General features: G+C 43.0%; 1 protein-coding gene across 1 annotated transcript in view; it reads left to right on the top strand.

The window, feature by feature from the left end:
* The first annotated feature begins 2,733 nt into the window (after positions 1–2,733).
* The window catches only part of LOC146189494 (putative cytochrome P450 9f2), a 35,827-nt gene continuing 22,237 nt past the window's right edge, over positions 2,734–16,323 (top strand). The window contains exons 1-7 of the mRNA XM_084605280.1: positions 2,734–2,810; positions 4,560–4,659; positions 7,000–7,052; positions 10,431–10,527; positions 11,561–11,686; positions 15,480–15,717; positions 16,253–16,323. The exon at positions 16,253–16,323 is cut by the window's right edge and continues 60 nt beyond it. Coding sequence (XP_084461406.1) covers positions 2,734–2,810; positions 4,560–4,659; positions 7,000–7,052; positions 10,431–10,527; positions 11,561–11,686; positions 15,480–15,717; positions 16,253–16,323 — 762 coding nt within the window. The remainder of the gene's footprint in view (positions 2,811–4,559; positions 4,660–6,999; positions 7,053–10,430; positions 10,528–11,560; positions 11,687–15,479; positions 15,718–16,252) is intronic.

The following is a 16,323-nucleotide window of genomic DNA, read 5'->3' on the forward strand; positions in this document are numbered from 1 at the left end:
CTCCAGGTAGCCACTACGCAGAGTGACACTTTGTTGTCCAAGCCAGCAGCATCCTCTTCGTCCCCAGGGATGCAGAAAGAGGTTATTCAGTGCGGCATACGCTGAGACGCACGCACGCACGCACGTACGCACGTGTGGATCCAAGAATACCACCAGAAGAAAACGTCGGGGCACTATCCGAGGCATGGGGGGTTCACAGCCCCAATCGTCATGTTGACCTCGAAAATTTTAATACAGGCAGAGCGCAAGCTTACTCGGAATTCGCGCTATCGTGGTGGGAACTTGTAGCTGAGAAATTCTATTAAGACAGTACACTCACTAAAATGGTGTTGATGCCGTACTTGCACATGGCCGTGTAAAGCGACTTTGTTAGCAGTAAATCATTGTCCCGTGGCGCCTAGACAGCAATGAGTGTGCCGTCACCACTGCCGACGACACCAGGTATGCTGCTGTGGCGAAGGTAGCTGCGCCTTCTCGTTGTTTATGGTAAATCGCTGCTTATTTTAGCGCCAATTCGAATCTGGCAGCCGCCACCAGCCACACACACTTGTCCACTGTCGGCTGCGCGAGGCAGACGTTCGCCTCGTTGCCAATGGCGGTTTGAAAGCCAGCAGGGCTGCGGAAGAGAGCACAGTGCACAATACATGTCGTCGCAGTAGAAGCGCACTCGGACGCACGAATCAGACATTTTTCAATTCATCGCATCGCGCAGACACTGTACTCTATCCTTCTCTGGTTGAAACATGCGTCGAAACACCCCGCCGGGCAAATCAAATGGGTCTGCGTGCACCGTCCATCGCTGTTGATCGCGTCGGCACCGCCGCTAACGCCTCACAAGAACGCCAGGCGGCGCATAGATGGTCACTATTTTCTCTTTGCGTGCTTGATGTGAACAAAATGCGAGCGGTTCTCGTCGGTCAGAGAAAAAGCTCACAATTAGCCCCGCATGACTAAGTGGCCACTTCAGGAGCCTTCATGTTGTAAACCTCAGAAGAGGCTGGGACAGGTAGGTCACCCCCGCTTGCGGTGGGGGCTTGCCTGCCACCGAAGTTTTGTCGGTTGTGGGCGTTCATTGCACCCGCCACCGCTTCGGTGGTGGACGATGGCTGTTGTTGCGGCGCGCGTCTTTCTTTCTCTCTTCTTTTTCTTTCTTCTCTATTTTCTCTTCTGTCTGCACGAGGCAGCGGAGGTGGCTCAGCTACGGAACCAGTGGCAGGCCCGTGCATTTTCTTTTCCTTCTTTCTACAGCCACAACAACAACAACAACAACAACAACAACAACAACAACAACAACAACAACAACAACAACAACAACAACAACAACAACAACAACAACAACAACAACAACAACAACAACAACAACAACAACAACAACAACAACAACAACAACAACAACAACGTAAACCTCAGCCATCGGTGAAGCAGAAACGGAAGAAAGGAAGGAAGGAGGGAAGGAAGGAAGGAAGGAAGGAAGGAAGGAAGGAAGGAAGGAAGGAAGGAAGGAAGGAAGGAAGGAAGGAAGGAAGGAAGGAAGGAAGGAAGGAAGGAAGGAAGGAAGGAAGGAAGGAAGGAAGGAAGGAAGGAAGGAAAAACTTTATTTAGCCCTATATTACTTGGCGGTTTTTTCAGGGGTGCACAAAAGTCTGCTTACGTGCAGAAAAGCGAAAGCAGTCCGGAATCCTTGCCTATAGCACCGTTACAAGTTCTGCGTTTCGTTGCTTGGTGCAGTTGCTTAGTTGGCGTTTCTATTTGCCAAATTCGGAAGAAGCAATGTTTTGAGAGACAAAGGAGCAAATCCTTGGGGTGGTCTAGTCAAATTTGCAAGTCATCATTTAGTGGGCCATATTGAAATTTATTAGGTTAGGTGCTAAGTTCGGAGAAATGCGAAAAAGTCAAAATTGTAGGTTTCAATGAAGCCAAAGTTTCGGGATGCCCACCCTAGTTTAGAGATCACCGCTGAATTGGTAGTGCTCGGGTTAGTTTATACGTCAAAAAAGTTAAACTTTTGGTGCCTAGGAGACCAAATTTTGCCTGTGATTCATCTAAATTTTAAGGTCACCATCTAGGTGGCCACGTTGAAATGAGCTTAGACGCCATATTTAGGCAAATTACCGGGTAATTCCTGCGGAAACTCTCGGTCTATAGCTGCCCTTCACAGCTTAATTAGTTGAAATAATTAGTTACCGCGCGTCATTTAAACGCCTAAAAACTCAATTATTATTTTCTTGCGTTTACGCATGCCCTTATTAAATTATTTTAATAAACGCCCATGCAATTGACGGTTGGCAGTTCGCGCCATGAGCCAACAAATGTTTTCGCAATAATACTTCGTTCTGTCTGCTTGGGCCAACAGGAACGAGGACTTTGATAGTGAGATTTGAGTGTGACGGGGTTGTGAGCCGTCCGTAATCTGACCCCTGTTTGCTTCTCTCAAGCTCTCATTCCTGTTACTATATTCGGCTCACCATATACTGCGACCGATATCACGGCGTTCCCCTTGAGCTCGATCTGCATCACGGCCTGATTTCTCTTCCATAGAGAGGCCTATGTCCACTGGAGAGGCTCGTGCGTCGCGGGTTGTTTGTACATTGCCCGCGCATCCCAGACTGAAGCAGTGCTGACATGGCTAGTCTTATCGGTTCTCCCTGGGCAAGCTCTTGACGCGCACCCGCGCACACGCCACCGCGTCTTTCATTCCCTCCGATGTGGCGAAATGAGGCGAGTGATCGCGAAATGATCGGTTTGTGGTTTGCCTCCCTCATCGTTGGTGTAGCCTGCCTGTCCTATTACGTCGTTCAATGGCTGATAAGGTAAGATTACAGCAGCCAGTGCCCTTTATGGGCTGTACGTTACGCAGAGTGTTGTGATTTGGTTTTACTTAGTGTTAAAAGTTATTTGTGAAGCTTTCTATAACCAGGAAAACCGGGCCTGATATTCAAGCTCTAACCGCGACTAAATAGAAGGGCAAAGTGTTACGGTAGTGGATGGACTGAAATGTAACTTACGTGATGTTTATTCTCTCTCACTTTGAATTTGAAGCGATAAATTTTTCATCATGTTAATTGATGGGCAAGCATGCAGCTCTATGCTCTCAGACCTATTCTGGTACAAAACCGTAGCAAGAAACGAAAACGTATCGCAACGTTACCGCAAAAAAAAAAAAAAAACGAAAAGAAACATCTTTTACGTGTTGTACAACACGTAGATATCGTAGGCACCACTAATGCACTGTGTATACAAGATCGGCAACGTCCCCAACTTTTGCATCGTTTCAGTGCTTCTTAAGCCATTCGTTAACACATATCCCGTCGGCCCGCATTTGGTTAACGCTCAATATTTTTACAATGCCTAAATATACAGGTTAGTGTGCCATTCGCCGGAAGTTCCCCGTAGGTAGGTGCGGTGCCGTTGGTTATGACTGCCACTAGCCGCCAATTGATAACGCTGCACATAGGTCTGTGTATCTGTGAAAAATAGTATCATCATCATTTTACACAATACACAACATCCGGTATCGAAGCTTTTCAATTGTTTTACCTCTAATATTGCTTTCCTTGGTTTGATGCGGAAATTAATGCAGACTCACTACAAAGGTGACTGAGCGTATCAGGCTTAGCAGATGATCTTTATCAGCAGATGGTTTCGCTTAGCTGCTGACATTGCTTACCGCAGCTAGCGTTTCCGTTTGCGCCCGAATGCGCAATTTAGTTGGTGCATTTCACTTCTCTGGTGCATGTTTGGTGGCAGGAATTACTCATCTAAATGGTGAATAGTTAGAATACCAAGATAAAGCTGACTTGCGGAGAACAGCATATTTTGTATCAATGTGTCGGGGTACGTTATAACTCAAGCATCGAAAGACGTGGCCCCGATGGATGTTGGGTGATGCGAGGAGTAGAAAAAAGCATCAAGGGGGCAAATTGAAGAAGCACAAATGCCGAATGAGGGTCTCTTAATTTGAATAAGAGTGCTTTAGCCCTCTACCTGAGAGATACGCACAGTCCAAAAGCAGCTGCAAGAAGTTTTAGACCACAGCGCTCTCTGCGACAGCAATTAACAGTCATAGCTCTCGATGCCCCCATTTTCGATAAACTAGCAAGTGCATCCTAGTCATTGTAGTATTATCCAGCACACCAGCCGTGGAAAACGATCCTACAGTTACCTGATTGAAAGTCATTAATATATTATGCAGCGTTTGTTTAATGATGACAGAGACAAGTAACATGAGCAATTTTTGAGGCTTCAGCACTGATACTAAATTTTCGGTTTGGCTGGCTCTCGTGTCTGCACTGTTCCACTTAGAGAGCACTTTTCTCCGCTCTATACAATTACGCGAGTAACATACTATTTATAACAAAAATATCAAGTTCGGCATATTAAAAACTCTATATGAACGTCTGTTTATTATCACGGCAAGATAGGATAGCAGCATTCGGGAAGTGGCGCAGGCTTCACAGTCTCACTGTTTGTCGCAGGATATTGCACAAAATGTGGTATTTTCTTACAAGGTGGCGCGAGCGAAGTCGCACGCTTCTGTTTGTTGCTTCTATCTGGTACAGGAAGAGGCGCAAATGCTTTGAAGCCTTTGAAGGAACAGGAATACCAACAGTGCCAATCCGAAGCCTTATCAATGGCAACGCGGATGAATACTGGAAACCAGTGAGTATCCGCTCCCGTACCAGCTGAATAGTTTCAAAAATAATGAGTATATATTCGCTGACAAAACTGGCTATGAAAGCGGACCCGTTTGAACATATTGCGGGATAAGGACACAGCATTTACAGCAGGGATCGGAGTTAAATGTTTCTGTGGATAAAAACAGAGAAAGGTTTGTTGCACTCCAGAGTCAGATTAATGTAATATAACTTTCATAATGAATTGCTTGAACTGCAACATCGCAGATCGAACGTAACTATACGTGAGTAACCTCACTACCCTGATGCTGCCAGGGCATAGGAAATTACTTTCACAAAGCTGGACATTTGCCATATCTCGGCGAAAACAGTACTAGGCGCCAGGACGACACGCACTGACAGCTGATCTGTGGTAACGGCTTTCTTGATGTTTTTGTATGAAACAGGCCTAGAAAATCACCTGCGACACTTGCGTGCATTGCGCTGCGCGCCTACACCGCATTGCTTACAGTGCGAACCACGCTTGTCTATTAGCATTTGCGCTGGAATATGCTTATGCATAGTGCGTTTTTGAAATCGGTGAGTACCGTGCGTGTATACGCAATTGTCCCGACATTTGACAGTGTGAGTTAATTGACAAATGACGTCTCTGGAGAATATGCGCTGCACGTGTTGGGCGTGGGCTGCACGCGAGACGGGTGCCACCCAGTGCGTGCGTGGTCTCCTGTGTAACTATGGGCTTAAAATAAAGTTTTGTCCATCCCATCCATAATGAAAAAAAAAAAAAGACATCGTCACCCTTCATTCTTATACCAACTTTCCTCTTAGTGTCATTTCATTCTTACCTAGAATGTAGTATAGCAGGCCAAGATGGCCTTACCGCTGGCAGAACTCTCATCCTTCCCTTTCATTATTTTCATTTCTCTCTCTCTCTCTTACCTTGTTCTTTTCGTATATATATATATATATATATATATATATATATATATATATATATATATATATATATATATATATATATATATATATATATATATATATATATATACATACTGGCGTTTATAGCCATTATGTAACCTGCACTGTTGTGTAGTATATTCACTCGCCTGAACGCAAGTTTCATAGTTTCATAAATGTTCTTTTGTTTTTCATCGTATTCTGTGAGTTAAGAATATATATTTAAAGGCAAGACAGTCTACTGACTTTTTCAACAACTTTTTCTTGTTTCATTAGAAAGCGCCATCCCGAAACTAACAAATACCCGGCTGCGGAGCTTAGAAACAATGTAGAATTATTCAAAACTTTACTTTTCTATATGGTAGTCGAAAGAAAGGGAGTTTAATCTCAACCATTTCCCTTCTCAGATAAAATATGATTAAGACCGGTAGTCTTAGTTTATACTTTCCATATACGGATAGTTTTGCGAGCAGCTACAGTAAGTAGCTTCCTAAGGCTTGCTTTATTTATTCTCAGTTTTATATAGTTAAAACTGAAATAGAAATGTGGGCTTCGAGCCATAATTTACAATGTTAAAATTTTTTCTCATCGCGATTCTCAATTGAAATCTTAATGCCAAGCGATATTTGTTTTAGCTCTTTACAAGAAAAACTTCGATAAAACATACGAAGCACATTTAAGCTCCGCACTTAGGGTAAGATGGGACAACATTAACGTCTCCTGTCTGCAGTGCTCAATGCATGTCCCCGTTCTTATACAGGTACATGTACTGCAATTGTCGATAAATCGCTAATCTCTGAATTCAAGCCGGACCGATCGATGAAGCTCAACTATAAAATGATCATGCCGGAGCAAGGAAGCGGGCTAAAACCATGAAATGATACACAATATACGTTTCAAATTTCCTATACATGTGAGGTACGCCTTGTCTCACAAATACCTGTAAGATATGAAGCCATCGAAGTGTACAATCGCAAGTATATACGTACATGTCATCGATTTTGCGCATGCAACAGTCGCCGAACCTTGTCCGATCTTGTGGTGTATTTTCTTATCTGCGACTGAAGAAACACATTCAATGGGAAAGTGCAAGGAAGAACGTAGCGTTTTGTTAGCGATGATCATTTCATATCCTGTGCTGAACTGTGCACTTTGGATATGTAAGAGTACATACTGCTGGATGTTTCTTCCTTTGTACGAACTTCAGCAGTGATAATAATTGCTCCAAATGGGACCGACATTAGATTGTTCTGCCGATCATGCGAACTGCCACTCGAGGACCTACGGTGTCACGGAGAGTCAGGAAAGCAGGAAATGAACCGCTCGCCTTTAGCGCACTTTGTCCCAGAGTGCAGTTCACGCCTGCATCAGCATTCGAATTGAGGTCAATATATTCTTTTTATTTCAGAGCACAATCGAAAGCATCGGGAGGTGGCTGAAAGAATATGGTGACGTCTTCGGGTGAGATATTTAACATTTTTTCGAGGTTCATAGAGAAAACAAAATAGGAAATATAAAACCGAAAGGAACACACCAAAGCAAACATATAACGTCGTCTCCACGCTGTTTGTTTCAATGCTGCATAAGTTATAATATGCTCTTTCTGTTCCCTGTTCTCTAAAAAACCCTACATCTCTGCACGCTAAACGAGATCGAAATTGATAGTACACCCACTGAAGTTCGCAAAAACCATTCTTAAGAAACTTCAATGTGACAAAATTGCACTCAGTTTAAGTTTCTTATGGTCCCTTTTTCTGCTTTGATATAGTACAGGATGCCCCCCCCCCCCCCCCCCTCGCCCCCCTCAATATATTTAAAGTGCATGATCTCTTTGAAATAAAAACAAACGACGAATTATGTAGATGCACAACACCAATACTTTTACATAGAAGAATGATCAGGGATGCTTTTTTGTTGCTTTAACGAAGGTAATCGTGAACAGTTTGGTTATTTGGTCAAGTTTTTGGCTTGCTCAAATACAAAAACGAAATGAGAGCCAGTTGTGTTATGTAGAACGTACTTTCAACTGCCTTGTCACGGCTCATTTCTTTTTCTCTTTGTGTTGTTAATCGGCAAAAAAATGCTTTTCTTTATAAAGAGCCCACATGTTTGTTCTCATGACTACAAGCCTACTTGCTCTAATTTTCCGAACCCAGTATTATGTTTTGTTGGCTGTTGCTCTCTCGTAAATGTTTATTTAAATCACAATTTTTAGCGCAAATCAAAATGCTGAAGACAGCAAAGAATACTGGCATTAAACAAGTTATGTGTAAGTTTCTCCCAATTTTATGCAGCTCGTTTGTGTGCTTGTAAGGTATTTAAGGCACGTGCTGTGCCATGGGGTTATTGATTGTACTGCATCCGTCTCCAGAAGGCAGAGCACGATAGTGTGAGCGCTTATTTTTTGTTTTACTTAAATATTTAGTGTCAAGAGCTGTACAGCGTTTTCAGTTTTTGTGATCAATTTTGCTCTGAAGAAAGAAATCAAGTGTGATTGTTGCTTTTAATGACGAAAATATTACCAAAGAATTCACTTTTTAGGTCAAAAAGTAGCTTACTTCCACCTTTGACCGCTTCAGACCACCGGCACAGTACATTTCTGAACGAAAAAAGCGAGTAAAATTGTGTCATGTGGCGAAGGAAAACCGGCTTCAACTCACCAGACTAACAAGGACCTCAGTTGGCACTTTTTCGCAGTATGTCGTCACTAAGTGGCATCTTTCAGGGTGACCGAGAGCTTTGGTTCCCAGCGGCCGTTTTCGCTGGTTGGATTGATCCCCCCCTGGTTATAAGGCGAAATACTTACGACCCCGCTAAGTGAAAATCCTTCTGGCATTGTTTTTGCTTTCGTTGTCAATAAACGCTGGCACCCATGCATTGGTAAGGAGGTATTTTGGCGGTCTAGTTGGTGCATTGGAAATTGGTCACGCAATACAGGCGCTCGTGCTGTGCTCAGACGTCGTCGTTGTTTTCTTTCTTTCTTTTTTTTTTTTTTTTGCGCTGGTATCGTCTCGAATCTTCAATCCATAAAACGGGATATGGCATAATGAACGTACCTCCTCTTGGTGCCAGACTTTTTTTTTTTTTTTTCATATCAAAATTGTGTATTTTTGCAGCGTTACGAATGGTGTCAAATCATATCGCTTTCTATTTAGCATGCATCTGCTGGGCAAATTGGAAGCTAGTTTCAGTATGAATGCGAGCGGAATACATATGAACTTCCAATAGCATGCCTCCTTTATCACCTCCATACACCGCGTTACCTAGAGCCTACGGGCGCCACCAGAGGAGGAGAATGAGAAATAGAGGGTGCTGTCAGAGAAGCAGAAAAAGTACAGAGGGTTCGCACTGCCTGTCACTTGTTGGCGCGTGCCACAGGAGGAAGTGGGGCCAGCGCCCTTACTAAAGCTTGAACCTTAGCTGCAGCGCATGATGCGGGCCAGTTTTGGTCTTCATAAACCTATGCGAAGCTTAGTCTTTCTGCGTAATTATTTTGGTTTGAGTCATGGAGTCTAGTTTCCCGGCCTACTTTCTGTACTTTTGTGACCTTTGTTGTGTGTATATTGACGGAATGCATCACAGGGGTGCTGCTTCTCAGCATATGTTTTGCATTTTTTATTGCAATATTCCGCATATCACCTGTTGAAATTGTTGCAGCTAGGAAAGATTTTTATTAGTTGCTTGTGTTAGATTGTTTGCTCTTTTGTTAGCGTCTCCTCTGGTGGTCGATAAGCGCTTTGTCCAAATTCGTAAACACATAAAATTTATTCATGTGTTAGCTGATTTGTATAGGAAGAGCGGCCGTGTTACGCTTAAATGAACGGATATAGTGACATCCCTCATTGAACCAAGGCAGTGGCTAGGGCAATCTTGCACAGAACAGTGCTCACAGTGCTCTTTCGCTAGACAATTCTTGAAGGTATATTAGTGTGATCGTCATAACCATTCTGTGAATTTCAACTTGTTTCAAAGATAATATGAGCAATGAATACAATTCCTTGCCCATGTAAGTGTTAAATAATCGCGGAGATAAACAAGAGGCGCCACTAATAACGCATTTAACATATCACCATGTCAGGACAGTTATGGTCAAACATTGTCACATTACAACGGTGGCCCGATAAATGGAATCAGATGCACGATGAAATAAGCCTGAAACAGAATTTTTCGCCTCAACTGAAACATATTTTTCTGGATTGTCTAGAAGTATGGGAGTGAATACGTTTTCCGTTTGGATTTACGCTTTTGTACCTCTGTTTTGCTTTTGTGTTTCTGTCAGATTTTCACTTGCTTACGCATTTTGCAGATCGACATTATCATGATTGTAGTAATAATTGCATCATTTTGTATCGAGTGTTGAAGTTCTTGCCGTTTCTCATGCGATTATTGTGCACATAGACTCTTCAGTACACAAATAGAATTTCAATCCCGTCAGGTTTGTACGTGTTGCCTTTAGAAATGGAAAAAAAAAAGTTAGAAACATATTTGCAGTGCTACTATACAAGACAAAAGAGTGGTTTTGTTTAATATTGCGTGCTCCGGGGGGCCAATCCATTCTTGTCTAGTGTGGCCTGCAGATTTATGATATAGCTTATTTCTTTTATAGTGGTCTTTCTGCCATTTTTTTCAATAGTACACAGATATTTCTGCGCTGTATGCTCAATTCAACCTGTTAACTGTCTAAGGTTTGTATTTTTTAGAGACCAAGTTGGCATGTGAGCTCTTCTAAATTAAAGCATCCTTTAAATCCTATTTACATTTCTTTTTATGCGTGGCTGTAAATATTGAGTATACGGCGTTTTCAATCACAGTTTTACACCAACTTTTATGTTCAGACAGGTTCTTCATAGGCGACACTCCATTTGTGGTTGTGAAAGATCTAGACATAATAGAAGAAATATTCTGCAAGGAGGTAAATAACTTCAGCGAACGTGGGGTAAGTGTTTGCAGGATTATATTTAAGCAACACTTGTTGTTGGGCTAGTTGGTTCAAATCCATATTTGGGAACACATAAATAAAAGTTGTCAGTTCAGCGCTCCATCCTGTCTACCTTCGTTCTCTTGTGTTGCGTCCTGTTCCGCGCTGTGTTCCCAAATATGTTTGCAGGATACCCTCCGTTTTCTTCCCTTGCATGTTGTGGTAGCTGCAAACCAGATTCTTAGTTTAGGTAGTCGTTCTGATACCCAGGCAACGCTTCCACTCTGTGGGTTAATAGGCTCTTTATCGAAATTAGTTAATGAGGGAAGAAAAGTCTGACAAGTTTGTGAAGGTATTACGACGTCTGGTTAGGTTAAAGCTAGAGTTTTTCTTAATAAAGCAGTTGGAATCATTGCAGTGAATGTAGTTGCTGGCCAGCGTCCCGTGACAAATTTTTACTATAAGGGCATGGGAAAATTTTCTCATTCGGAGACAATGAATGTAAGACGTAGATGAAGTAAGGGTGCGTTCACCAAGAAAAAAATGTTTTACGTACCATAAACGTGGAGCTTCGAAAAAAAGGTAACACCATCTGGAGAGTTGATTTTGTCAATGAATCTATTCTGAATGCTACTATGCCTGCTGTGAGCCACCTGACAACTGCATTCACATTTACCTATTACGCTTATGTAGACTGGGGCAAAGCACGAATGCACCTTCTATAAGCGTTCAAAGGATTTAAACTAAAATAGAATACATAACTACTCAGTCGACTCTCACTGACATGTAACCATGCGCATGCAAACGCTTCTGTGGTCAGTGCCAGTCACAGAACAATAAGTTTAAATTTTAACTGCGATGACTACGAACGATCGTGAATGATGCTCATGCGAATAGGCAATGCTTATGTTTATGTTTCGTAGCAGTTCCCGAGTGAATCATGCAAATAGAAAATGCTTATGTTTATGTTTCGTAGCAGTTCCAGAGTGAATATCATTACCGTGAAAATTTTCCGTGAAATGTCGCATGCATTGAAAATCGTATCATGCAGCACCTGATGCGTCTCCACGAGCTACAGTCATCGTTTGGGGCCAATGTCATCTTCTCAAAAGGGAACGAGTGGAAGGAGATAAGAAACACGATGACTCCTTTCTTCACGCCAGCTAAGCTGAAGTCGGTAAGCCGCTGCTGTCTATCGTGTTCACGGAGATAGATAGAGGCGTGATAGACGTCTCCCCATCTGCCGTCATTTTAAATGTTCGTAGTGAATGCAGAAGGTACCACTACAGTTGACCAAAAATGCAGGTTGGCACTTGTTATTACTGACACTTCGCACTCTTGTTCTTTCAGCAAACGTATTCTCTATGGCTCTGAACAGCTAGATAAAAAGAAATAGCCTTTTAACTTTCGTGATAACTATCGTACAGTGTATTACAGTTATTTACAATATAAGAGGTCATATTGGTACTGCTGTGTAGTAATAGTTATTACTGTCGTATATGCAATAATAATTGCCGACTAATGTATCGACATGTAATGGTAATGTATAGCAGCCGTGCTGTGAGGAACTTCTCACCTTCGAATAGTTCCGAATTTCCACGCACCGATGATAGACATTCATGCCCAGTGGGGCGGGGGCAGCTGAAAACCACTGCCAAGACTGGACAAGAATATTACGTCAGAGATCGGCTTTGGTCAAATTCTGGCGAGGTGAAATTTTGAGAATCCAGGGGGCCAAATTTTAGTAGTGGCGCATAAGAGTATTGAGATCACCGCTGAATTGACCATATTCGAATTAGGTACGACTGCAATTTTGGCCAGATTTTTCGAGGGCGAATTTTGGGGGACCAATGGGCGAAATTGCGGAGTTGGCGCATCTCAATTTGGAGTTTATCGTTGAATTGGTCATAGTGTAGATAAATTACTCATAAATTTTCTTCCACTTTTTACAAGTTATAACTTTGATAGTCCAGAGAGCCGAATTCAGGGGTGACTCTATCAAATTTGAAGGTCGCCTTTGCTTTGACCAACACTCGATTGAAATTTGATATAAATGTGATCAAATTACCTGCTTATTTATGGTAGCATCCTCTGATAACTGTTCCTTCGGATACGTTCTGTCCACTGTTTAACTCGTTCGATTAATCGTTTAATCATTTGAACGTTCTACTTAATAATTCCTGCTATTTAAATATGTCGGTAATCAACTGTTGCATTAAGTATCCATGAAAATGATGATTGACAGTTTGTGCGGGCACACTCTGCCCACACCACTCATGGTCCAGGAAATGTTTTCGCATTAATATCAGCCCTCGGCCATTCCTGAAGATGTTCACAGACGTGGACAGAAAGTGGACAGAATCTACGGAGATCAATATTGTCTGGTTGACTAAAAGAAAACATTGGAGGAAGCTTAAGCTTAGCCTTCAAGGGTTCAATGCGATAGCGTTTAAACCCCATTGCATTAAAGAAGATAGATGGATGTATAAGGCTTTGAATCGGGCGGCGTCTCACGCCATCTGTTGCCGCAGCGCCGTATGGTCGAACCAATTTTTCACTGAGCGACGCATCGCAAGTAAGCAAGTAAGCTAAGCGGAAATGTTCTTTGCTACTCGCTTAACTATTACTTCGGTGATTAGTTTCTTTCTAACATCAGCTGACAGACATGAGACAATTCCACCCTTATTCGGAGGGAAGCAATGCGGTTTTGTGGCTGTAGGGTTGCGTGCGCGCCTTGCAGTGCGAAGAAACGGTGTTCGACTCCATGTGATTTAGGAAAACATTCATTGTTTCTTTACTTTCTTCTGATATTTGCGTTACAATCAGAACGCCGGCACCGGCTTTTCTGCGACACGGGACCCTTATAAAATATAGAAAGAACATTCCATCTCGCACTTTCCCTGCCTGTTTCGTAGCGTCAGTGCCACTAAATGACCTCGTAGCTCCTTAGATTGTTCTTCTCCATGCTTTGCTGCGGCGGAGTGCAAATGACCAGGAATCTGTCATGCGTGGAATGAAAATGCCATCTTTAAGCTTTTTCGTCTTTTGGAATCAAAAACATTACAGTCTACTTACTTGTGCTTTGTTAAATGTGATTAAATCGTGCTGGGACGGCAATACGAAATATAATTTAAAGCAAAACATTCCATGCAAACCCATTCAATCATTGGAATTTTCTGTAGCGGCTAAAATATTATGTTGCGCATGCAGCCGATAGTGTTCGCTATAAGATCTCTTATTTTCGTGGCCATGAGAAGACCGTTGCCCCACCGCATAGTAATCTTGTATGTGCAAAGGATCCTCCAAAGATAAAGTCAATTTCTAGAGAAAGAAGCGATTACTCGTTGGTTTCGCTTAGACGGATGCTAATAAGCAACCAGCCCCACTCTTTTTTGCTGGTCACATGGTCGCTCCATTTCTGCGCCATATGGCTCCCCTATGGGGAAATACACATTTGCTAAGAACGAGAAGTCGCTCCCATCTGATAACCACTTATGATCATGTTGAGGGAAGTGTGCAGCAAAGATGATTTGCGTGAAAAGAGAAAAATGGCGCACCAGTGAAAAGCGAAATATGGTCTGGGGACCTACGCCAGCATCGGACCTTAAGGAGTGACGATCTCTTGAAGCGGTTGCTCCCAAAATAGGACCTTAAGATCACGGGCACTGCGTGCCATAGCCGAGATTTGAAGTCTAGATACGGACTGCAAAAGCGCTGCATTGGGGTATTTGTAGAAATGGTAGATATTTCTGGGAATGTTTTGAACCGCTGCTTGAACGGACAAGCGAAATACTGCCAAGTGTAAGAAGTCTGGAACGAATTATTAATTTCGAAACAAAAATAGATCTTTAAGTCTAAACCGCCTAAAGAAAGTTTTTGAGTACTTATCCGTTTTAGCATATGATATATAAAATAAAATGTTCTTTCATAGGCGATGTCCATATACCTAAAAACCCGAATCAGCATACGACAGTTCAAGTATGACAGTGTGCAGACTTTACACGCTTGCATGATGAGCGGAAAGAAGGAAGTGACGTAAGAGTGGTTTAAACGGAAGTCTGAGATACATGTAGAGGTCAGGCCGCAAGTGTCTCTATCCGGCCGAAACATAACGAAGCACGCTTCTAATGTTTTAAATTTTTTACCGTGTCCCTTAGAGAACGCATGATGGTCACTTTGGTTCATACGCGAGCTCGTCAGCGGCAGTGGCTAACATATGTGCAAGATGCTTCCTCATATTTGCTAGGTTGCGTGTGTTGCTAGTGGTGGTAATGAAATATTTATTGCTCCCAAAAACGGAGGACCAGTCCAAGGACCGGTTGCGCTGGCTTAGAGGAGGTCAGCGGGGATCCCTTAGGATGTCGCGGCCTCCACCGCGCGCTGGATAAGCCGGCGTTGGTATGCTGGCTCGGAAGTACGCAGGAGAGACTCCCACATCTCTGTTTATCGCTGAGGCGTGCTCCCTGTTATTATGACCGAAACTGTAGCTCACAAAAGTAATGCCACATGAAAATGAGATTCGTAACGTTGATGGCTAGTTTTCTCTAAAAAAGACCCCGCGGTGCTTGGTTTCTGGCGATGCCGGAAAACCGAGAGCTCTGTAATTCATTTCAGTGTTCGGACTTATTGCGGAAACTGAATAACGAAGTTCAGCGCACACCTTCGAAGTCTTAGTTTGCTTTTGAGCACGCAAGTCAACGTTATTTACATATACGTATAAAATTTGTTTGGTATGAATCTGCCTACCATCTATGCAGCAAGCTGAAACAAGACAAAATTGGTTTTTGTAGAAAATGTTAGAAATGAAGGCCGTTCTCTCTCACCCCAGTATTGCTTTCTCTTATTTGGCTCGAGATTTCACTGCCAGACAATCTTACTTAGGTATGCGGCTGCAGGCGTCCTCGAGTTCAAACCTGTAATATTTTCTCCTTCTCTTTTCTTCAGTGAGAGAGCCGTTTGTTTCGCCGCAGTTGATGCCGTGCATACAAGACGGCCAGCAGGAGTTCCTCGACGTCCTGGGGGCGCACACAGATGCCGGAGCTGAAATAGACATAAACTCCGTCTGCGAGCGGCTCACCTTCGACATCATATCAAAGACAGCGTTCGGTATAGACACGGGCGTACAACGCAACCCTGAGCAGCCACTCTTCCAAGTGGCGCTAGCCGCCATCCCAAACTTCATGACCGGCTTCTTCTACAATGTCGGCCGTAAGAGTCATGTGTCGCACTGTAGATGGTAACAATGTGCGGGCTTGGTGAAAACTGAACAGCTGCATTACTCCTCATCTTTTTAATGCTATAGACAATTTGTAAAACCGAGTGTAAGACAGAGCTCCAGATGCGGCAATCATCGCGCACTCACGCAGGCAGGAGGAGGCGGCCAGGAAAAGTGCACCTTTTGCATGGTGAGGACTCTGATTGCCACACGCAGCTTTAAGAGACTTCGATTGGAGGCAGAATTTAGAACTTTGTCCTGCTTGTTCTATGAAGCGGTAATTATGTCAGGGCAAGGGTACCCAGGTCGCTAAAACACATTTGTGTGCTTGCATGAAAATGACCTGGAACTGTCATTCTTCAGTGCGCCGTAGTGAACTAAGATTGCGGATTTTATTTTGTCGTGATTTTCAATTTGCACTTTTTATTTTGAATACAGCATCTCACCGTTTCTAAGATTGCGGATTTTATTTTGTCGTGATTTTCAATTTGCACTTTTTATTTTGAATACAGCATCTCACCGTTTCAGAAAACCTTTTTCATTGGACATGGCTGCTTAAAGGATTTTCAAAGGTCATTGGTATGATCTATACCAATCCA

Source organism: Amblyomma maculatum, chromosome 5 (genome assembly GCF_055883805.1).
Source record: "Amblyomma maculatum isolate TAMU_Amacu chromosome 5, ASM5588380v1, whole genome shotgun sequence".
Classification (NCBI taxonomy): Eukaryota; Metazoa; Arthropoda; class Arachnida; order Ixodida; family Ixodidae; genus Amblyomma; species Amblyomma maculatum.